The 25,733-nt window shown below is 33.5% G+C and overlaps 1 protein-coding gene across 3 annotated transcripts in view; it reads left to right on the plus strand.

Moving 5' to 3' along the window:
* Positions 1–23,884, plus strand: part of STXBP5 (syntaxin binding protein 5) — a 166,615-nt gene extending 142,731 nt beyond the window's left edge. For all 3 annotated transcript variants that reach the window (XM_055310078.1, XM_055310079.1, XM_055310080.1), the window contains 6 exons: positions 67–306; positions 1,944–2,313; positions 3,263–3,428; positions 11,732–11,843; positions 19,708–19,928; positions 21,877–23,884. In XM_055310078.1, coding sequence (XP_055166053.1) covers positions 67–306; positions 1,944–2,313; positions 3,263–3,428; positions 11,732–11,843; positions 19,708–19,928; positions 21,877–21,918 — 1,151 coding nt within the window. In that variant the 3' untranslated portion in view covers positions 21,919–23,884. The remainder of the gene's footprint in view (positions 1–66; positions 307–1,943; positions 2,314–3,262; positions 3,429–11,731; positions 11,844–19,707; positions 19,929–21,876) is intronic.
* Positions 23,885–25,733: the final 1,849 nt, after the last annotated feature.

Below are 25,733 nucleotides of genomic sequence, written 5' to 3' on the forward strand. Positions count from 1 at the left end.
TATTTGGCCAAGTTTTTATGATATTTTATAACGTGGGCAATCTCACATCATTTTAAATCATTTCAGATATAAAAGATAATTCCTTCAGCCGATCACGGAGTTCCAGTGTAACCAGCATTGATAAAGAATCTCGAGAAGCAATCTCTGCTCTTCATTTCTGTGAAACTTTTACTCGAAAGGCAGATTCCTCTCCCTCGCCATGTTTATGGGTTGGTACTACATTGGGAACAGTGCTTGTCATTGCACTGAACCTTCCCCCAGGAGGAGAGCAAAGGCTTCTTCAGCCAGTAATTGTCTCTCCAAGTGGTAAGTATACTTTCATGCTATACTTCTATTGAAGGTCTGACTTGTTATATTAGTAGAAGCCTTCACTTTTCATTTTTGAATTGATCTAAGAATTCTAAAATGTAAACTAAATGGAGATATAGTCTTGTTTTTAATGAAGGAATCCATGGAAAAAGATTCCAGAATATTGTTTATTTATACAGCCATTTAGGTTTTGGATTTTTTTTTTTTAACTCTAGGATCATGTCTAAAATGATTACTACATTAGAAAATGAAAAAAAAACTGTTCTAATGCATTCTAGGGTACCTTAAAATGCTATGTTCTGTAAGCAAAAGAATGATGCCATATTTAGGAGAAAAAGCGAAAAGTATTTTTTTAAGCATCATACAGTTGGCTGTTTTTAATATCTAAATGTGGAGTCTTAAAATGTTATTTTTCTTTAAAGTATTGGGAAAAGGTGACTTATTAGATCTTAAGAAAGAATTTATGACCTTCATATATTGAAAAGAAGATTAAATTTCATCAAATATATGTGGAGCCTGACCTGGAAATAACTGAAAAATCTGGTTTTCATTACTAATTTATGCTGATTTAGATAGAAAAAAACATGATTGTACCTCATTAGTGTATCCCTTATTTATACAGTGGACTTTAACATTACTTAGAACTTAAAATGTAATTATGATTTTAATGATAATCTATGAACTGTCTTTACATTAAAGAAACAGTTTGATTTTTTCATTCAGCTCAATAAATATTTGAGTATGTTCTGTATGCCTAATTGTTACAAAAGGTTACATAGTGATGGTAATCTTACTAATCTTCTGTATATAGGGAAAAAAAAAACCTGGAAAGACAAGCAACATAAGGAATGTTCTGATAGCCATATTAAAAAGTAAAAAAACAAAAACAAAAAAACAAGATGAAATTAATTTTAATAACATTTTATTTAGCCCAGTGTATCCAAAATACTTTCATTTTTTTTTTAATTTTTTTTTTTTTTTTTTAGTTTATTTATGATAGTCACACAGAGAGAGAGAGGCAGAGACACAGGCAGAGGGAGAAGCAGGCTCCATGTACCGGGAGCCTGATGTGGGATTCGATCCCGGGTCTCCAGGATCGCGCCCTGGGCCAAAGGCAGGCGCTAAACCACTGCGCCACCCAGGGATCCCTCCAAAATACTTTCATTTCAGCATGTAATCATTATTTTTAAATTATTAAGATATTTTACTTTATATTTTGTACTAAGTCTTCAGATTTGACATGTATTTTACTCTCACAGCATGCTTCAGTTTGGATAGGCCACATTTCAGAGGCTCTGAAGCAACATGTCACTAGGGGCTACCATATTGGACAGTGCAACCTTAAGATGCCATCCACTTGCTCTCAAATTTGTTTATGGTACAGTTGCCAGATAAGAGAGAAGACATAGTTCTGGGCATCCCAGTATTTATCTGGTTGGGGCATATAATGTTGATTTCTTTTCTGGATTCAGATACATTATTGAAGGTTGAATCCCTTCAGTAAGCTGGTATACAATTTCAGCATAATATGCATTCTACATGTTTTTGAATGGCTACCATGTGTCACAGTTGGAATCGACCTATTTGCTGTGAGGTTTAAAATATTTGTTATCTACTACACCTCCAAATTTTAGGTACTATATTGAGGTTAAAAGGAGCGATCCTGAGAATGGCATTCCTGGATACCACAGGCTGCTTAGTGCCACCTGCATATGAATCCTGGAGAGAACACAATGTTCCTGAAGAAAAAGATGAAAAGGAGAAATTAAAGAAACGACGGCCTGTCTCCGTGTCCCCGTCCTCTTCTCAGGAAATCAGTGAAAACCAGTATGCAGTGATATGTTCTGAAAAGCAAGCAAAAGTCATCTCACTGCCAACTCAGAACTGTGCTTACAAGCAAAACATTACAGAGACCTCTTTTGTGCTTCGTGGAGATATTGTAGCATTGAGTAACAGTATTTGCCTTGCCTGTTTCTGTGCCAATGGACATATTATGACTTTTAGGTAAGAGTTACAGATTTTTAAAGAAAACAAATGTGGCATTTACACCCTTAAAACATAGTACTACAGAATGGTATCCCACTTAAATGCTTTTGTTTACAGTCTTATACACTGAGAATTTATTTTCATTCAGTTAATAGTAAACAAGTTTATGAAGAACACAAATTAGTTTTATCTCCCTCTCAAGTATTCTAAATCATAAAGGTTTATAAGGTCCTGCCATTTTTTTGCCTTCTGTAATACTTTGTTCAAAATTAAAACCTACCTTCCTTATTTTTTTTATAATTCCAATTGTTAATATACTGTTTTGTATTAGTTTCCGGAGTATAATATGGTGCTACAATACTTTCATACATCACCCAGTGGCCATCATGACTAGTGCCGTCCTTAATCCCCATCACCTCTTTAACCCATTCTTCCATCATCTTCTATCAGTTCTCTATAATTAAGAATATTTCTTGATTTCTCTCTCTCTCTTTTTTTCCTCTTTGCTCGTCTGTTTTGCTTTTTAAATTCCACATAAGAGTGAAATCATATGGTATTTGTCTTTCTCTGACTGACTTATTTCACTACGTGTTATATTTTTCAGCTCCATCCATGTTGTTGCAAATGGCGAGACTTCATTCTTTTTATGGTTGAATAATATCCCATTGTGTGTATATGACACACACACACATATATATACATATATGCATGTGTATATATATAGATACATAGATGTATTGATACAAAAAAACTGCTTCCATATCTTAGCTGTTGTAAATAATGCTGCAGTATACATAAGGGTTCATGTATCCTTTGAATTAGTGTTCTTGTATTCTTTGGGTAAATACCTAGTAGTGTGATTGCTGGATCATAAGATAGTTCTATTTTTAACTTTCTGAAAACCCTCCATACTGTTTTCCAAACCTACCTTGTTTATTATTAACCACTTTTTAATGTTTTTCTCAAGTTTGCCAAGTTTAAGGCCTCTACTGGATGTGTATTACTTGCCCCTCACCAACATGCGGATAGCCAGAACATTCTGCTTCACCAACAATGGACAAGCTTTATATCTTGTTTCACCTACAGAAATCCAGAGACTCACTTACAGTCAAGAGACCTGTGAAAATCTTCAGGTAAATAACAAAAATATTACTATAATTTATTCAGGGATGAAATCTTCTCTAATGTCCCTTAACTTTTGTTCATCTCTTACACTCTCAGGAGTATACAAATGTGCCTATATGGGAAAATCCAAAACCTGCCTTTCCAGAGCATTTGCTTTGAGACTTTTGATAAAATAACTTCATCTGACTCTTGTTGTAAGAGGGACTTATTTCATTCATCCATATTTTTTCTACCCAGTGATGGCAGAGAAATATGAAATATTACATATATTTTATACCCACTCTCCACATATAGTAAATATCTATTATACACACACAAAGAAATCCTTTTTAAGGAGGTGTGTTAATATGCAAATAATTGTATCTACACATTGCATCATCCCTTCTCATATACTCTGTATTCATAACGATGTAGATACATATAAGAAAAAATAATATTTTATAGTTTTCCTCTGAATATTTTTGTTCTATTTATGAAAGACTACATTCTTTAAATACAAAATTTTTTTAATATTCAAGTGCCTTATGAGCTTGTATATACAGTTGACCTTTAAACAAGATGTGTTTGAACTGTACAAGTGCACTTATACACACATTTTTTTTTCAGTAAATACAGTATAACACTGTAAATGTGTTTTTTCTTCGTCATGGTTTTCTTAATATTTTCTTTCCTCTAGCCTACCTTAATGTAAGAATACAGTTTATAATATAACACATAAAATATTTGCTGATCCACTGTTTATATTATCAGTAAGGTCTTCAGTACATGATTAGTAAACTTATGGAGGATTCAGAAATTATACATGGATTTTTTGACTGTGCAGGGCATTTCGGCCCCTGACCTTCATACTGTTCAAAGATCAGCTGTATATTACAAATGATCAGTTTAATTTCACCTTTCAAAATAAAAGTACTCTTATATTGAGATAAAAAAATTAATACTTAGAGGAAACCATTATCTAAGGGAACTTTATAATGAAAGTTTTTGCAATTAGCCCTATTTTACTTATAATGAATTTGTGGTTCATTTTTAGAATATGAGCTTTAGCATCAAGACTGAATTAAAGTCCCATCCTTCCTAATAATTACACAAGTATGTGACCTTCAGCAAGTTACTTACTATTTCTGAGCTTCATCATCTTTCAAAATAGGATTTTAAAAAGTGTCCATGCCATAGGATATGATGCAGATTAAAAAACATAGTGCACATAAAGTGCTTAGCATAATGCTTAATACAGAGTATATACCGTCAGATGTTAGTATTATCTCAGTAAGCTAGACTGTCCTAGAAATGTACTTCTAATAATATAATAAACCTTGAGGATGAATCAATTACAGATCTGGTATTTTAGATATAAATTTCCACTTATATTTGAGTGGAAATATTTTTTTTGAAGTTTCCTAAGTATCTGAATTAAACTTTTGCTTTTTTATGGGGAAGATAAAATTTTTCTTTAGTGTTTCCTTTCACTAGTAAAATGTTATTGTATTAAAAAATAATAATGGACAATCGAATATATTCTTAATTCATTTTCATCTGAAATGTGGTCTTAATTCAGTTACTCAAAATTTTATTTTTTATTTTTTATTTATTTTTTTTCAGTTACTCAAAATTTTAAACTTCATCACTTTTTTGGGATCAAGTCTATTCTTTGGTCAGTGTTTTCTCTTATTTCAGTAAAAATTACTATCAGCGGCACTAAGCCTTACATATTTATTTTTAAATGAAAAGGTCATTTAGTAACTCAGTTTATTTTAATAAGTATCGGCTATGTGCCCTCGTGATATAAAGATAAGTGAAAAATGAACTCTAAGCAGTTTGTGATAGAATGTTTCTTTGAACATTATTGACATTTTATTTACTCTATATTTTCAGTGCCTAAAAATAATGCTTTGGTAAAAATCTGTAGTAAATATAAACTGTATACCTTGGTTTCCAGAGTGCCCTAATGCATTGTGCATTCATTTAAGTTTAACCAAAAAAATAAGGAAGATGCCTACAAACATTAATGGATTTTCCAGCCAAGATGGAATAATAGGGACCATATTAACTGTCCTGCCTGAAGTAACCCCCAAAAAAGCAGACATAAACATGAAACGACAGTTTTAAAGATCCTGAACATTAAGCAATGAAAGAAGGTAATCCCTGAGAGACAGAAAACAAAAGAAGTGCTCCAGCTTTAATGTCTTGATAGTCTATGCATGTCTATACATGCATAGAGGGAAGGTACTGAGGCAGAGTCTGACCACCTCAGACTCTGAAGTGTCTGTTGCACTTGCCGCTGCAACAAACTTAGTGACCAAAACAACATAAATTTATTCTCTCACACTTCAGGAAGTCAGAAATCTGAAGTAAGTTTCACTCAGCCAACATCAAGGTGTTGGCAGGATCATAGATCCCTCCAAGGACTCTAGAGGAGACCTTGCTCCTTCCATCCTCTTTTAGCTGACATCATGCCTGGACTTACGGTTGCATTATTCCATTCTCTCCCTCATAGTCACCTTACCTCCTCCTCTTCTGCCTGTGTCAAATCTTCCTCTACCTCACTACCGCACTTATATAATTCATCTTAGGACCCATCCAAATAAGATAATTTCCCCATGGCAAAATAGTCACATTTTCACAGACCCCCCCCCACCCCCATTTTTTTTTTTAACAAGGTGTAACATTTATAGGTTTCAAGGATTAGAACTTGATATTTTAGATGGCCATTATTCAGCCTACTTTAATGTATGATTGGGTAGATCCCAGGAAGGTCTGGCCTCGTTAGTTGAGGAATAACTGGCCTTAAAAATGAGTGCTGCTTCTGACATGCCTAACATATTATGAAAGTGAGACCCAAAAGGATCAAAATATCTCGTAGTATCCCAGAATGAAGGTCAAGACAACTTAGAGAAATGAGAAATATCCAGTATTCAACAAGGTAAAAATCAGAAGATCTAGTGTCCAGTCAGATTGTCTTGAAAATATGACCCATAATGAGAAGAATAATCTAGGAAGCCAAACCAGAACTACACGAATATTGGAATTCGAGCAGAAGGACATCAGACAGTTATTATAAATGTATTCCATACATTGAAAAAGTTAACTGGAAGATGCAAAAGACCAAAATCAGAAGATAAAAAGCTACAGCATTTGAGATAAAAATTATACTGGATGGGATTAACAACAGATTAGACACTGAAGAAGTTTGATCTCTAAAATCAATAAAGTTGATCTCAAACCAGTCTGATTATGAAGAGAGAAGTTATAGATGTAAAAATTCTGAACAAAATTTTACCAAATTTAATCCAACCATATGTCAGAAGGATAATTCTGGCATGATAAATTACCATGGCATTTATCCCAAGAATGCAGAGTTGACTTCACATTTTTAAGTCAATCGATAAAATTCACCATATTAGTAAACCAAAAGAAAGCAGTTGATAAAATCCAACATCCATTCCTAATTAAAAAAGAGAAAAATCTCAGCAAAGGAATAAAAGGGAGCTTAAAGGACATCTAAGGAAATCTATACCTAACATAATACCTAGTGATGAGTTACTGAATTATTTTTCTTTAAAATCAGTAGGTAGAAAGGGATGTTCACTCTCAATACTTCGTTCAGTGTTGTATTTAAGGTTCTAGTCAGGCAAGAAAAAGAAAAAGCATCTCAGTTGGAAAGGAAAAATGTAAACCAGTTATTCGCAGATGACATGATTATCTATCTATGAAATATATCCAGAAAGCTTTTAGAAATAAAGACAATTTGATGGAATGCAGGATATGGACCAATATAAAAAAAAAAAAATCTGGGACGCCTGGGTGGCTCAGCAGTTGAGCATTTGCCTTTGGCCCAGGCACGATCCTGGAGTCCTGGGATTGAGTCCCACATCAGGCTCCCTGCATAGAGCCTGCTCCTCCCTCTGCCTGTGTCTCGCTGTGTGTGTCTCATGAATAAATAAATAAAATATATATTTTTTTAAAATCTATGCTAGCAATGGCCATTTGGAAATTGAGATTTAAAAAACACCATTTAGGGGTGCCTGGGTACCTCAGTCAGCTAAGCATCTGCCTTCAGCTCAGGTTGTAATCTCAGGGTCCTGGGATCAAGCCCCCCATGTCTGGCTCCGTGCTTAGCAGGGAGTCTGCTTCTCCCTCTCTCTCTTAGATAAATAAATAAGCTCGTGTGCTTATGCTCACGCTCTCTCTCTCTCTCTCTCTTAGATAAATAAAATCTTAAATAAATGAAACCATTTATAATAGCCTCAAAAAATACAAACTACTTTGGATAAATCTGACAAAAAAATATGAAAGACTTCTACATTCAAAATCACAAAAACACTGAGAGAAATTTTTAATAACACGAATAAATGAAATATGTACCTTGTTCATAGGTCAGAAAGTTCAATATTAAAATATCAGTTCTCCAAAAATTGATCTATAGATTTGATTCAATCTCGAAAATTTTAGTGGGAATTTTTTGGGAGAAATTTATTTTAAAATTCATATAAAAATGTATGGGACCTAGCATAGGCAGAGCAACTCTGAAAAAGAATAAAGTTGAATAAAAAGAATAAAGTTACACCACCTGATTTTAGGATTTACTGTAATGCTGCAGTGATCAAAAGAACATGATTTTGGCATCAAATTGGATAAATAGATTGGTGGAATGGACTATAGAGTTCTTACAAACTAATACATGAGGACAATGCAATTAAGAAAGAATTGCCTTTCCAACAAATTATGCTAGAAAAAATGGATGTTAAAATGCAAAAAAATAAAAAGAGCTTTGATTCATGTCTCACAGTATATAAAGCAGTGGACTCAAAATGGATCATAGACCTACATGTAAATCCTAAAACTGTAAAACTTTTAGAAGGAACCTAAGAGAAGATCTTTGTTAACTTGGGCTAAGCAAAGATTTCTTAGCTACACCTGTAAAAGAACAGGTGTAACTCACCACCTGTAAAAGAACAAATTGACAACTTCAACAAAATTTAAAACTTATGCTCATCAAAAACGTTTAAGAAATAAAGAGATAAGCCACAGGCTGGAAGAGAACTTTGGCAAAACATTTATCTATAAGGCACTTATATCCAGAATATGTAAAGGACTCTTAAAAGTCAACAGAAAGAAGATAACTCAGTAAAAATATGGGCGAAATATTTGAACAGATGCTTCACCATGAAAAGATGTTCAGCATTATTAGGCCTTAAAGAACTATAAATTAAAACCACAATGAGATATCATTAAACACTTTTACCAGAAAGGCTAAAATTAAAAAGAATACTATGCCATTGCTGTCAGTTAAGTGTCCAACCATTGATCTCAACTCAAGTCTTGATCTCAGGGTCATGAAATCAAGCCTGGTGCTGGGCTCCATGCTCAGCAGTATGTACTAGAGATTCTCTCCCTTTCCCTCTCCCTTCCCCTGTGCTCCTTCCCCTTCTTGGACTCATGTGTGCATGGGCACACGCTCTCTTTCTCTCTTCCTCAAAATTTTTTTTAAAGATTTTATTTATTTATTCATGATAGTCACACAGAGAGAGGCAGAGAGGCAGAGACACAGGCAGAGGGAGAAGCAGGCTCCATGCAGGGAGCCTGACGTGGGATTCGATCCCGGGTCTCCAGGATCGCACCCTGGGCCAGTGGCAGGCGCCAAACCGCTGCGCCACCCAGGGATCCCTCTTCCTCAAATTTTTAAAAAAATATCATATCCAGTTCTTACAAGGATGGAAAGGGTCTAGAACTCTAATACACTGCTGGGAATGTAAAAAAAAAAAAAATAGTACAACCACTTTGGAAAACAGCAGTTTCTTAAATGTTAAACATTCATAAACCAAGTATCTAGCCATTCTATTCCCTAGTTTTTTAACTTAAGAGGCAGTTGATATTTGTAACTGTTTTACTTGTACTAGCCAAAAAACTGGAAACTTACCCAAGTGTCTATCAACAGATCAATGAATAATCAAATTGCAGTATACAAGTCATCAATAGAAAGGAATGAACGGTTGATAACATTCAGTATCATGGATGAATCTCACAGTAATTTTATACTGAGTGAAATAAGGCAAGCAAATAAAAAGAAAAACTTCACAATGTTGTATGATTCCACTTATATAAAACTAAAGAAAATATAAATTAAGCTGTAGTGAGAGAAAGCAGCATTTACTTGGAGATGAGGGGTTCAGAAGGAGCAAGAGAAGGCTTTCCAAAGAAACACAAGGAAACACAAGCTACAATACATATTTTTTAAATATTTCGTACTTTACATTTGTAAAGTTATAAGCTCAGTAAACACCAAATAAAGAGCTGTAAACCATTATTCTAAAATAAATTTTAAAATGCTTATCTTTACACTATCACTTGTTATATGTCATGTTACTCATAAAAGACCCTCAAATGGTAGCTGTTTGCCATTTTTGTTGTATCAATTTAGTAGATACAGTTTAAATGAGAATCTGTTTTACACATTGAGAATATGCCTAAAATCACCTTGTAATATAAATTTGTATTATATAACAGTTATCAGTATATTCTATGATAAGTTTTAAAATGTTTGACTTATTGACTTGAAATTTTTCATTCCAGTTTTACTCCACTTCGTAGAATATCAGAGAAAAGAAAATTAAAATGTATAGGCTTCAATCCACCTCAACATTATAAGTGAAACTCCGTATTATATTTTGTTAACAATTATCTCTTCCCATTTATAATCTGGTTGGACAAACAACATTAATATGAATATACTTAAAAGTAAAATCTTTGGACACCCTTTATTAACTTTCATAGCCCAGCCCTAAGGAAGAAACTCTAAAAAGTACATGCTTTATCTTCAACTATAATAATGTAAAACCAGATACAGCAGAACTCCTACCTGGAACCAATAATGTACTTGTCTTTTGTATCATAGCTTCTTCTCTTAAGTGGGCAGAAATGCAATCCCAAAGCTTCACTGTATTTTTATTTTGCTTCTAAAGCTTCCCAGCTGCCTTATAAATAATATTGCTACCATCCTTACAGAAATTCCTCTTCCCTCTCTGTATATTATCTACAAAGTTGATAACATGTCAGCAACCTTTCTTGTCTCCTGAGTTAGTTTACCATTTCTATGCTCTGAAGAATAGTGAGAGCAATTTCAAACAATATAGAAAGAAACCTTCCCATATCCCTGCCACATTTCTGGAATTTCAGTATGTTAGCGGTGGAGCCCCTGCAGCGGTGACTTGGCATTACCCTCGTGGACGTGGGCTGCGCTGCTTTCCCAGTAGGTGTGGGGTGTATGCTTTAGGACGTGATTTTGTTCTGTACCAGTTACACGGCTGCTTCTCCTGCTGCTGCATGCGCACCCACTGCCACCGGTCCTAGTTCCCGAGCGGGACCGCGACATCGTCCCTCACCTGCCTGAAATCTTGCCGAAGGCCTTTGTGTTTCCTTTGTGTTCTGCTGTCCGGGCGAGGGTGGGAGGTCGGCTGGCTCTGTTCTGTTTATTCACCAAATTGTACATGATTTGTTGTCCTTCGCTACTGTAAACAGTAAATATAGTTTGCTTAAAAAATAATAAAAAATAATTTTTTATGATTTGTCAATCATTTTTAATAGTTCTTTTTTTATAAAAAGAAAAAGGAATTTCAGGACAGGCAGTATAGTCCCTTTTAAAATTTATTCATAAAGAACCATTAACCGCACAGTTGCTGTCAGCTGCCTGTTCTAAACAATAGTCTTTTTACTGAAACACAAACTTTTCTGTAATATTTTATGGAATATAAAAAGACTTTAATTGTTTGACTTGTTAACTTGGTACTGTTAGTTTTAATTAATAAAACGCGCATGGGCATAATTCTCTTCCTAGGCTATGTTTATGAAAAAAGAAGTGTCTTTCTAAATTACTAATTTTCTGATTCAGCTGAACATGATAATTCCAAAACTGTATATCATCATCATCATCATCATCACACTAAAAGTTTTCAACTTTACTGGTAGCTTTTCTTATTCCTAATGTAGGAAGACCTAATTATTAATCCTGTTAAGAATTATGGGAAAATTTTGTCATAATAATTGAAATCTTGTTACAGTTAAGCAAGAATATCAGCTTTGCTTGAAACATAAGGAAAATAATCTAGCCAAAGTAGCAAGCAGCAAGTTATGCTGCTTCAGTCAACTGTTTGACTAGATCAGTAGGTACTAGATGTAGTCACTTGAAACAGGCTCATTAATTGTGAATCTCAACAGATTATAAGCTTAAATTAGAGTTTATAGTGACAGTTTTGTGAATTATATTTGAGTTTCCCTGTAACTTTACCAATTACAGTTTGTTTTGATTTTAAAGGAGATGTTGGGTGAACTCTTCACTCCTGTAGAAGCACCTGAAGCACCAAACAGGGGATTCTTTAAAGGCTTATTTGGAGGTGGTGCACAATCTCTTGATAGAGAAGAACTATGTAAGTTGATTTATTTAATTTGGATATTGTATCTGTAAAACTGAAACATTCAAGCCATTTAAATTCTTCTTATGTATAAATTATGATCACCTTTTTCTTCCTGTCATAGTAATTAATATATCCATGTTTTTAGCAAAAATACATAAAAGGTTTTTTTCTGTCATTCTAACCAAAATCAGGGGTGGTTAAAAAGGAGTATTCACTAAATTAATTAATTAATTAATTAATTAATTAAGAAAAGGAGTATTCACAACTTTAAATGAATGGTTTAGAAAGCATTTTATTTTCATTAAATGTGATCTTATTATTTCAATTCTATAATTAACTTTAATTGATGACATTAACTTTGAAAAAGTTTTTAATCTAAACATTTATTTTACAAAACCTCCAGAACTATTATCATTGAACTAGAAGGTTATTTAGGATAGCAAAATCTAGTTCATTTACTGCCTTCGACATAATTGCACAGAGTAGAAATTTGTCCTTGAATGAGCTAATGAATCAATGATTGACCTTTCTTTCAAATAGGAGTTATCTGTCTGTAATTTTTTTTCCTTTTATTCTTTCTGTTTTACTGAAGTATTATAGAACTTTCCTTTTGTGTTTGTTTGACTAATTAGAAAAACTGTAAGATTAAACATCAGTAAGTAGCAGTGCAGTATAATTTAATTTTCAAAACTTACCCAGATGATTGATCAATCATCTTGGTACTGAGAGGATCAGTGTTAATTTTTAAAAATAAAGACTGTTCTTTAAGTCATGGGGACCAAGGATAGTTGATAAAGTTCCACAAAATTCAAAAATTGTATTTTTTTAAAATTTTTTAACAACATCAGACAGCCTAACAGGTATAGTTAGGACATGGGAAAGGATAGGAACCCAGAGTGCTGAGCCTGGCAAACTGAGGCCACTTTTACCCTGGAGTACTTTGCTAATCTGAAGCAGAAGGCTGAGATACTAAACTGTGTTCATACTAGCAAGATGGGCTCCTAGAACAGGCAAGGATAGAGATCTTGTTCAATAACTTCTCTTTGCAAGGACCCCAAAGGCCATGGCTTAAGAGTAAAGGTGACCTAGAAATAAATCAGTCCTCAGACACACAGACTGAGCTCGCCTTTAAATTATCAACTGTCCCAGAAAACTTGCAACCTTAATTAAAGTATTTTTACAGACTGCTCAAGTCCCCAGCACCTGGGAGAAGCAAGTGAAAATGTTCTCTAAAGGCAGATAACATATTCAAGTCCTCAAATTATTTGTAAAAATAATTTTTCAAAAAAGTTGTCCAGGTTAACCTAGAACACTAGTAATCAATACCATGAACAATGAAAACAGAAAGGGCAGAAATAGAATCACAGTTACTTCAAATATTAGAATTATCAGACACAAACTGTAAAATAGTTATGTATATTATATTCATAAGTACTGTGCTTGAACATTTTGTCAGATAACTGAAAACTATAAAAATCAATACAACAAATGTGTAAAAAAAATGAAATTGTGGAACTGAAAGATTCAAAAACAAAAACTGGATAAATTTAACCACAAATTAGACACAACTGAAGAGAAAATTATATAGCTTGAAGATAGGCAAGATAGACCATCTAGAATGTAGTACAGAAAAGCAAAACAAATGTAAATACAAAGAAGATACAAGAAATAGAAGTTGCAGTGGGAAGATCTAACATATGTTTAAATTTCTCAAGAAAGAAATAGGAAAGCATGTGAAGAAGAATCAATATGTAAAGACATATGGCTGGAAATTTTTCAGAATTGATAGAAGATACCAATTCATACATTCAAGAAGTCTATTGAATTCTAAGGTTTTTTTTTTTTTTTAATTTACAGCTGATGGTTATCTGGCTGAATTAGTCAATTAAGCACCTGACTTTTGGTTTCAGCTCAGGTCATGATCTCACAATGATGGTATCAAGTCCTCCGTCATGGAGTCTGCTTGAGATATTCTCTCATTCTCTCTCTCCCCCCCCTCCATCTCTCCTTCTCTCTCCCCTTCCCCCCTCCGTCCCTTCCCCTACTTCTCCCCCCAACTCACTCTCTCTCTAAAATAAATTTTAAAAAATTCACAGCTCAATGTGTCACATGAAAATAGAGCATATCAAAGACAAAGAGAAAATCTTCAGAGTGGCTAGAGGAAAATGAGGTATCTTTTAACAAGCTAGAGACTGGCTTCTCAACAGCCAATGTTAGAAAATATCCTTCAGGAATGAGACATTTTTAGACAAATGAACAAATGAATAAGACTTGCCGCCACACTAAAGGAAATACTAAAGGATGTACTTCACATAGAGGGAAAATAATCCTCCATGGAATGTCAGAGAAGTAGGAAACAATGTTTTAGAAAGTAATAAGTGCATGTATAAATATAATCTTTATAAACTGTAAATCAAAGTCTTGTAGTATGTGTATATACATATACACATACAAATAAACAAAATCAAGGGAGTCACAAAGGGTAAAATGGATTTAACGTGATCTGAGATCATACATTTTTTGAGAGACTTTTTAAAAATATCAGGTAGCATTAATAAGTTAACGATGCATGTTATAATTTCTAAGGTGATTTCTATAACCTAGTATAAAACTTCCAGGTGAATAACAGGAAAATCACAATCCTTCCAAAATAAGGCAAGAAAGGAGGAAAGAACACAAAACAGATGAGGTAAATAGAAAGCACATAGAAGATGATAGACTTAAATATAAATAACCATAGTAATAACATCCCATTTATCTTTTTTTTTTTTTAAGATTTTATTTATTTGAGAGAGAGCAAGTGAGGGAAAAATAGCACGAGTGAGGGAAAGGAAAGGGAGAAGCAGACTCTCCACTGAGGAGGGAGCCCGACACAGGTCTCCATTCTAGGACCCTAGGATCATGATGCAAGCTGAAAGCAGGCACTTAACTGGCTGAGCCACCCAGGCACCCCAATTATGTCCCATTTAAAAGGCAAAAATTATCCAGTTGAATTTAAAAAGAAAAAAAGAAATGCACATTGTTCACAAAAGACATTGAAAACAAATACTAAAATTCTAAAAGAAAAGCATGAACACAAATGAAGAATCAGCTGGTTTAGCTATATTAATATCAAAGTGTAAACATTAGGACATTAATGAATGTACCTTATATTTCACTTCAAAATATATAAAAAACAAATATTGGGGATCCCTGGGTGGCGCAGCGGTTTAGCTCCCGCCTTTGGCCCAGGGCGCGATTCTGGAGACCGGGGATTGAATCCCACGTCGGGCTCCCGGTGCATGGAGCCTCTGCTTGTGTCTCTGCCTCTCTCTCTCTATCTGTGTGACTGTCATAAATAAATAAAAATTAAAAAAGTTTTAAAAAACAAATATTGACATAACTACTAGAAGAGACCATTTCTCAGTCATAGTGGGGGAATATGCCTATTGATTGAGATATAAAAGCAGACAACAATAAGTCTTATAGTAAAGGATATAGAAGATATGAACAACACAATTAATTAACTTAGACCTAATGAACAGATATAGAACATTGCAGAATGCATTCTTTTCAAACACACACAGAGGTATACTAAATTATTTTGGAGTAAAATGTCATAATGTGTATAATGAATTTTAAATATTTTATTTAAAAATTTTATATATAGACACATAGCAAAAACAGTTAACTATTATCAAAATTAGATGATGTATGGATGCTTATGATATAGTTCTTTTATCTTCCTATATGTTTGAAACTTGCATTTTAAAAAGTTGGGGTTCAGGTTGACCACACATCAAATGATTTTTTAAAAATCAAATTTCAAAGCATTAAAATCAAGAGTTTATGATCTAATCACAATGCATTTATGCTTATAATTAATAGCAAAGCTAATTTTAAATTCCCATGTTTGACAATTAAGAAATAAACTTTTGAAAAACCCATGTGTCAAAGAATTCATATTAATTGGTATGCATTTAAAGTAGCAGTGGTATTTATAGCCTTAAATATATATGCAGTATTATTAGAAGGAGAAAACATGAAAATGAGTGAACTTGAGGACCCATCTCAAAAAGGTAAAAAACACAGCAAATAAACCAAAGAAAAATAGGTAAGGTAGTAATGACTTAGCAAACAAATACAAAATAGAAAAAAAAAATTAACAAAGCCAGAAGTTGATTATTTAAAAATCTAATAAAATTGATAAATCTCTGGTGAAACTACACAAAAGAAGAGGAAGGCACAAGTAAACACTGTCAGGAATAAAGAAAGATAAGAGAATATAATTGCCCTAGTTAAAGCATCAAAGCCAACAACTTTGTTGTATCTCTGTTTTTCTGAAGCCATATCTCTCTGCATGTAGCTCTTTGCTTGTAATTACATTGGGTTTACCTGGATAATCTATCTCTGGATCCTTAACTTCATCACATCTGCAGTGTTCCTTTTCCTGTTTAAGGTAATAGAATCACAGGTTCCAGGAATTAGTATGGTCATCTTTTAGAGGAGTAGGGGATATTATTCTGTCTACCCACATATCCTATCAAAACATACCAAAAAAGTTGAATATTTAGAAATAAATCTTAATAGAAGATGTTTAGAACCTCTATGGGAAAAATAGAAAACTATATAACTTTGTTGACAGAAGTTAAAGACTCAAAAGAAATATACCATGTTCATGCAGTAGAAGATTCAGTAAAAGGCATCAATTCTCCCAAAACTGATTTATGCATACACAGATACACACTTAATGAAGTCCTTACCAGAATTGCCCTCCCCCCACAAAAATGTTATAACTGATAATAACCTTTAGATGGAAATTCAAAGAGTCTTATTACCTCTTTAGTTAGCCTTATACTTGGAGTTTTAATTCTAGACGATTAGGCAAGAAAAGGAACTAAAGGTCGTGCAGATTGGAATGGAAAAAGTAAAAGTCTGTATTTGCAGATAACATAATCTTGTAAATAATCTTAAGGAATCCACACCAAAAAAAAAAATTTACAGATAAGTTCAGCAAGATTGCAGGATACAAGATAAGTATAAATCAATTTCATTTCTTCTATGTACTAGCAGTGAACAAAATGAAAATTAAGAAAACAGTTCCTTTTATAATAGCATCAAAAAGATAAAATACTTGAGAATAATTTAACAAAAGGAGTGTAAAATGCACTAAAAACTTCAAAACATCATTTGAAGATCTTAAGTCATAGATAAATAGATTGACATCCTATGTTCCCGGATTTGAAGATTTAATATTAGGAAGATGGCCAAGCTCCTCAAGCTGATCTATACATTTAGCACAATCTCTGTCAAAATCCCAGCTATTTTTTTGAAGAAAGAAACAAACTGGGATCCCTGGGTGGCGCAGCGGTTTGGCGCCTGCCTTTGGCCCAGGGCGCGATCCTGGAGACCCAGGATCGAATCCCACGTCGGGCTCCCGGTGCATGGAGCCTGCTTCTCCCTCTGCCTGTGTTTCTGCCTCTCTCTCTCTCTCTCTGTGACTATCATAAATAAATAAAAATTAAAAAAAAAAAAAAAGAAAGAAAGAAACAAACTGCTCCTAACATTTATATGAAAATGAAAAGAATCCAAAATAGCCACACATACAAAAATCTTTTTAAAGAAGAAAATGATGGAGGACTCACATCTTTACATTTCTGAAGTTACTTAACAAAGCTGTTAATCATCAAGGTAGTACAGTACTGGCATATGGAGAGATGCATAGACCAATGGAATAGAATTAAGAATCTAGAAATAAGTCCATACATATATGGTTAATTGATTTTCTGCAAGGCTGCTAAGAAAATTCAAAGGTGAAAGAATGGTTTTTTTTCAACAGAGTGTTGGGACAACTGGATATCCATATGCAAAAGAATGAAGTTGTGTTCTCACCTCACACCATACACAAAAATTAACTCAAAATGGACCAAAAACCTTAATGTAAGCACTAAGACTATAAAAGTCATAGAAGAAAATAGATATAGATCTCTGTGACCCTATATTAGACAGTGGCTTCTTAGTTATACCTAAATCACAAGCAACTGAAGAAAAAAATAGATAAATTGTATTTCAATAAAATTTAAAAACACTATCAAGAAAGTGAGAAGACAAACCACAGATTATCATAAAATATTATAAATCATATATTTGATATATCTAAAATCTGATAAGAGTCCAGTATGCAAAATATAAAAAGAACTCTTAGAACTTAATATAAAGACAAATAGCCCAGTTTTTAAATGGGCAAAAGGTTTGAATAGTCATTTCTCCAAAATATACAAATAGCCAATAAACACAGCAAAAAAGATACAATATCATTTCTCATTAGGGAAGTACAAATCAAATAAATACCACTTCACACCAGGATGGCTGTAGTCAAAAAGATGTTTGCAAGAATGTGGAGAAATTGAAACTCACACATTGATGATGGAAATATAAAACTGGCATAACCTCTTTGGAAAACTGGCAATTCCTCAAAAAGTTAAGTATAAAGTTATCATGTGACTCAACAGTTCCACTCCTGGGTATATACCCAAGAGAATTGAAAACACATATTCACAAAAAAGCTTGTACAAATGTTCATAGCAGCGTTATTCATAAAAGCCAGAAAGTAGAAACAACTGATGAGCTGATAAACAGTGTTGTATTATTCAGTCATCAGGAAGCATGAAGTGCTAGGACACCTGGATGGCTCAGTGGTTGAGCGTCTGCCTTTGGCTCAGGTTGTGATCGCAAGGTCCTGGCATCAAGTCCCACATCGGACTCCCCACAGGGAGCATGCTTCTCCCTCTGCCTATGTCTCTGGCTCTCTCTCTGTGTGTCTCATGAATGAATAAATAAAATATTTAAAGAAAAAAGAAGTATAAAGTGCTGATGCATGCTACAACATGGTTGAACCTTAACAACATTATTTTAAGTGAATAAAGCCAGACAGACACAGGCCACATATTGATTGTATGAATCCACTTATATGAAATGTTCAGAATAGGAAAGTGTATAAAGACAGTAGATTATTGATTGACAAGGACTGAGAAGTGGGGGGGAATGGGATGTGACTGCCAATAGTTAGCATGGGATTGTTTTGTTTTTAAGAAAATGTTCAGGAATTAGTGATGATAGTTGCACAACCTTCTGAATAAACTAAAAGCTACTAACATATTCAGGGGCAAATTTATGGTAAGGGAATTCTATTTCTAATGAGAGAAATGCATGATGAGGGAAAAGGGAACATCGGACCTCAATCTTTAACAGAATTTAAGACTTCTGAGGTAATCAAGGTCTGGATTATGTATGTAAAGGAAGCAGTGAATTCCTGAGATCTTTTGAAGGAAAAAAATGATCTATTTTTAAGTGACAAGAAATGGAAAGAAAGGGATGTAGTATATCCACAACTTAATGAACACAAAAATAGAATAATGAATAAATTCATCATTTTCCTTTACTTCTAAGCCTAAGCATAGTATTTCAAGTATGAGAAAGCATGGAAGAAATAAACTAAATCAAATCCCTATGTTTAAATTAATTATCTTTAATTTTTTGCACACCCAATAGTAATTTTTACTGTTCTGTAAACTGGCATCAGTATGCCCATTATTCATTGCAACAAATAATTACTAGCCCCTTTTTTAAACAAATTTTGTTGTATAAACTAATATAGAGTAGAATATTAATATTCTTTTTCTGTTTTTGCATGTTTAAAAAACTAAAAATTATTAAAATCATATAAAAACATTATGAAATGAGTTATATAAATATTACAATTATATTGTCACTCAACCTTAAAATTGTGTTTTAATGTTGTCACTCAACCTTAAAATTGTGTTTTAATGTTATATAGGAAGATATTAATAAAATTTTCATTTCTTGAGTTACTCTTTGATTTATCAAATCCATTCAGTTGGAGAATCATCCTCAGGAAAGGCATCAAGGAGTCTTGCACAGCATATTCCTGGCCCTGGCGGCATTGAAGGTGTGAAAGGAGCAGCCTCTGGAGTTGTTGGTGAATTAGCACGAGCCAGGTTGGCACTAGATGAAAGAGGGCAGAAACTTGGTGATCTGGAAGAAAGAACTGCAGCTATGTTGTCCAGTGCAGATGCATTTTCTAAACATGCTCATGAGGTATGTCTATCAAACAAATATTTAAAAAAAAATAGCCTAGTTAAAACAAGTATGAAAATGGTTGAGGTTTTTTAATTTAAATTCAATTTGCCAACGTATAGTGCCATCAAGTGCCCTCTTTAGTGCCTGTCACCCAATCACGCCATCCCCTAACCCTCCTCCTCTTCCGCAACCCTTTGTTTGTTTCCCACGGTTAGGAGTCGCTCATGGTTTGTCTTCCTCTCTAATTTCTCCCCACTCAGTTTCCCTCCTTTCCCTTAGAATCCTTTTCACTATTTCTTATGTTTTGTTTTGTTTTTTTAATAGCTATTGTATTTCTACACAGGAACTTTCATTTGTCCTTTGTACTTGCAAGTTCCTGATTTGCCACCAGAGGGAGCCATTACAAGAATATATTTCAGTAGTCTGGTTTCTTACTGAAGTTTATAAATTTTGAAGGAAACTGCTCACCTTCAGGCTTTTTGTAAACAAAGCCAATGATTTTGCAAAAGTTTTAGGAAATGCAGGGTTTTCAGGTTTTACTACTAACTCCTAGAAAAGGAAATAATTTGCCTCTCTTGATTCTTTAGGTTGATCTAAAATAGCTAAAATTGGTAAACATTTTTATTTGTAGACCAATTCATACAGAGGACGAATGAAATGCATTTTTGCAATGAATTCATCTTGATGAAGTCAGAAGTCATGGTGGACCTTAAAATATATGCTATAAAGAAAGGATCCCTAGCTGGCCTTCTTATAAATAAGCTTTGTTGGCCAGCATAGTAACACTTATACAAACTGACTTTAAAGTCCCTTAGGTATAGAATATACATCTTCATTTTGACACATAGATCTGCCACTCTGTGATGCTTTACACTGGGCTACTTTACACCCTTGGTTCCTAGCCTAGCCCTTGAGGACATTTTTAGTTTGTTAACTGAAGAAACCGTATTAAGGTTATTTTTAGATTTGAGCACCTACTCTGTCAGTAATAGCTCTTTAAATTTTTCAATCAAAAGTCATCTTTTCATTGCTCAAGAATGCTGACACCTGGAATGCATGAAAGAGGTCACTTGACTTGGGAGCAATTTGTTCAGGGCTTCAAAGAGGTTTGGAGATCCTTATGTGTGTGAGTCCTTATACTCGGCTAACACACACCTCAGTTATAGGCTAGTGACCTTGGTCAAGAATTTTGTTGGCATAACCCTGTGTGTGATTGTGATCTCTAATTGCATATAACACTTCAGCCAATTCCAGAATATACCCCTACACTAAATATTTAGCAGAGTTCAGGCTCAAACTTCTACCAAATTATGTTTATGAGCCATATTTGAGTCTTTGAAGATAATATATTGAGGTGATGAAGCTCGTGGGTTCTTGGATCAGACCACATGGGCTCAAATCCCAGTTTCACCCTTGTGTTACGTTGGGTAACCCATATAAGCCTTATTTCCTTCATTTATAAGATGAGGAGAATAATAATCTCTAACCTGTAGAGCTGTGAAGACCAAATGATTGGGAAGGTGTGCCATACAGTGCCTACCTCAGAGGAAGTGCTCGGTACATTTTTGATGGCAGCAAGAGGAGTTTTCAACCTTTCATTCACTAGGTTCTTTAACCATTGTTTTTAGTTCATATCAGAGAACTGATAATTACCTTATTTGTAAGATATTAGCTTAGGTCACCAAAGAATATGCTGAGCCAAAGTTTGATAATGTCATGTCTCTAAAAAAATAAGAGGACTTTCTGGGCTGTAGTTCTTCATAGGTATGGTCTTTTTTTTTCTCTAAATGGAATAGGTCTTACTTATTGCTTTCAGTATAAAGTGATTTGAAGTAAGCAATATAGTAACACTATAATATGTTTCAGAATGATATAATGTTTGGGAAATATATAGAATTCAGTTATAACATAAATATTGTTGTTCTGGCATTTTTAAAACATTATTTGTGTGTTTTCTCCCCTCTAGATGATGTTGAAATACAAAGATAAGAAGTGGTACCAGTTCTGACAACCAGAAATCCAACTAAGTCCAACTTCAGCCAGAAGGAAAAAGAATTTTCCTTTTTTATTTTATTGATTTCACTTTAGGGAAGTTAACGTTAAAGGGATGTTCGTCACTGGATACTGTTCTTTCCTAGCACAATCATGCACTGTTTTACCTCAGTCATGTGGCTTTAACTGAGGAGTGTCCACACACACACACAGCGGAGTAGATGGTGTGTGGCAGCTGTGGGTTGACAGCTTGGGAACTAAGCAGGTCACATGTTATGGATGAAGAAACAAAGGGGGATGTTGAGGAGACCTAGCAGGGACTATTCCTAGATCATTCCTGTATTAAACTTTCATATGCCAAAAGATTTTGTGCTGTTGTATCTGCCATCAGTGTTTGACCTCATTGAGGGAGAGGCAATAAGTCAGAAGTCCTGAAGCTGAAATAGTTATGTTTGTGTCATTGACTGAATTAACAAACAGCTGTCTTGGACTTTCCCTCCCTTAAACTGAATGGTCATCAGTATCATTAGTGAAAAAGAAACAAACTGTTTGTTACCATATCTTTAGACAGATAAGCTGAATGGTGGGCTTTAAATAATAAAAACATACACATAGTTGACTTGTGTATGGGCTACTCTTGGATTCTTGTTATTGTATACTTGTGTTTAGTCCATATTTTGTCAAAAGCAAAACAAGGCGATACATCACTTTTCATTGAAAAGAAAAGTGTAGAGCATGACTGAACGCTCATCATTCTGGGAGTTTCCATGTAGTGGCTATACAGTGTGGAAAGTGAGAAAAACCTCCATTGTGGTGAGGAGAATACTTCAATGTCCCTTGTCCTTGTTCTCATTAATTCAGCTAAAGGTGGATTTGACCAAAATAGTTACAGGTTAAATTTGTAGAAATGTTGAAATTGGCTAAGTTTTTAATTTTGCTTGAATTTTTATAAAATGTTTAACCAAATGTACCTTTGCATTATTTAATTAAAATTGCTAAAAAAAAAAGTTTCATTATTTCAGTAAAATGCTCAGCTCCCTTTTTAAAATGCCCTTTATTTGCTAACAGTTCCAGTACACTCAGGTGATGAGCCGATTAAATCTTAGTGCACATGCTGTCGCATGGGAAATTACAAGCATCTGTTGTCAATAATTATCTATATAAGAGTCTAGTCTGATGACCTACAAAATATTTTCTGTAGAAATATACTATAAATCTGTACATGTCCTTTCAAGGTTTAAAAAGCCAAAAGGAAAGGAACATATGTGCATTTTGGTAACTAAATTATTTCTGTATTGGAGTATAATGCAAATGAGACCATCAGTGGACAATAAATGATTGGTTCCTAGAATAGCTTTGCAGACAGGGAAAAGATAACTTCGTAGACCTGAAAGTAAGTGATCTGATAATGCAGGCTCATCTGAGATTATTATTGGTGTTCTTAGAGCAACAAAGGAAGAGCAAAATAAAAGCATTACATTTAATAGTAATGAAATTTAAATATTTTCTTCTATAAAAAATTGTTTAAAACAGTTTTCTTCCTTCATTAAGAGATAATCAGAGCACAAATTGATAGCAAATTTGATGGTTGTTTTTTCTATTCCATATGATCATTAAAGGTATATTTAGAACACCCTAATTCCATGCAGTCTGTTATGCATCTGTTCCTCTTTATTCTTTTCATTAATAATGCTTTTATGTTTACATTTTATAATGTGCACTATGGGATACAAAAGTTTACATTAAAATTTACTTTGAATATTATTAGGGAGGGACTAAATATATGTGATAGAGATAATTGATAGAGCCAAAATAAATATTTTAAAAGTAATCATTTTCAAAAGTTTTTGAATTTGTAGAAAATACCTATGGATAACATATTTCTGTTTAATTAATGTCAGCGATATGATGAACAGCAGTTTATAGATGGCTTAATTTGTATCCTGTGTTATCTAATAAACATGTTGTTCCGTGATCTGTCACAGGAAGTATTAGGCCCTTTTTTAAGGTACAGTTCTGAGAATGTCATCAATAAAATCAACAGTTACGGATTTGAAGTTGAGAAGCATTCAGTAAAATAGTATACTGGTTGATTCCCTATTATGAGGAAGGGCATATTGGCTCCAGTTATTTAATTTGCTGTGTTTTTTTGTGTTAATTGTACATCAACTTTATTTCTATGGTCATTTTTCCTGTTGTATATAAAATGAACTAATCTTGTAATTATTTTCAAATATAGAAGTAGATACATTTATCTGAGATGGATTTTATAAGAAAATGTTAAATCAATATTTTGAGTTACTTTATTTCGTTTTTAAATTAATCTACAGATTATGCACAGCAAACCTAGAAACTCACTTTAAGACTAGAAAGCTTGAAGTATTTTTGAGAATAGGAAATAGCTTCTCCGAGTTATACTTGATTCAGTCTGTAGATAAGAGAGTCTGCAGTAATAACTAACCCAGGGAATTTATTGTAATTTGAGAGATAACATCTCTATTTTTTTTTCTTTTTAAGTGCAAAAAGTAACAGTCACCAGCAAGCCAGGATTTCAGGAAAACAAACCAAAAAAAAAAGTCAAAAATAGAAAATATTAGAAAAATGAAAGATATGTGTGTGCTTCCTCCATATCCTCACTTGAGGACATTATTCTTTGTTGCATTTGTCCTTGGCTCTAAAATCATTGAAGTATTCATTAATTAGCAGCTTGTCAATAGGAAGTTGTTTCCCCATATGTACCGCAAATCCAGCTCACTCTTCAAAATAAAATTTATATGTATTTGCTTAGAAACTTCTTTGAAATCATCTACTCTGACAAATTCTGTATATTACATCCATTTGAAGTTTTGCATCATCTTAATGCCCTGGGTTTGCATTTCAATTGTACAAAGTGTTTCCAAAAATGGTTATAGATATCACTGAGCTATGACTGACTTCTTAATTTGATTTTCTTTATGGATGTGAAAAAAAAATGCTGCTACTTGTCTATGTTATGTGTAGTATATTACAATTTAAGTACAGTACTTTATAGTAAAGAACCCTTTTTTTTTTTTTTTTTTTTTTTTTTGCTTAGACCTTCTTAATTGTAGGTTTCTCTGAAGTTCTTTCGTGTAGGTATGTGAGTGTTATAAACAAGTCTGAAAGTGTTACACATTTTTAGGTTACAGGGGGTGGTAGGGAGACAGCTGAGGAAAGGAAGACAGTAGTGCAGTTTTACCCTGAGTTCCAGATTCCATATATATTTTGCTGAAGGCATTTTCTCAATGACATTAGAAAAGCTATATCCAAAGGTAAATTTTTTGTGGCAAAGATTTATTTTACATTTTAACTTTGGGGATTTTGTTTATTTGTTTTTGCAAAACAATGAGCACTGAACTTTAAACTTGAATTTTTTCTGCACTTTTTTAGGTAATGAAAACTTTTTATTATCATTTAATCCACATTTCTCAGTTAAAATTAAGTGATGCATATGTATAAAACATACCAAAATCATGAATATGCTGCTAGCTGCACCTTAAACAATTAAACTGATCATAGTCTTAAAACCTTCAATAGGGCTTTATATAGTTTTCAAGGAAACAAATAGTAAAATCATTTGCTGTATGTTTCAGTGTTCTAGGTCTTAAATTATTGCAACACTTTCAGATTTGTTTTAAGATCATACAGTAGTAACATGTTATATTTATACATACTGCTAGAGAATATACTTTTAATTTTAAAATGAAATTTTTATAAATGTACTCTTTAATTTTAAAAATGGTGAACTTGTTAAGTTTAAGTCAAAGTACTTAAAAAGTATGTATATTATCCATACAAAAAGTTATGTTTTAC

The sequence above is a fragment of the Nyctereutes procyonoides genome, unplaced genomic scaffold (assembly GCF_905146905.1).
Source record: "Nyctereutes procyonoides isolate TBG_1078 unplaced genomic scaffold, NYPRO_anot_genome, whole genome shotgun sequence".
Lineage (NCBI taxonomy): Eukaryota > Metazoa > Chordata > Mammalia > Carnivora > Canidae > Nyctereutes > Nyctereutes procyonoides.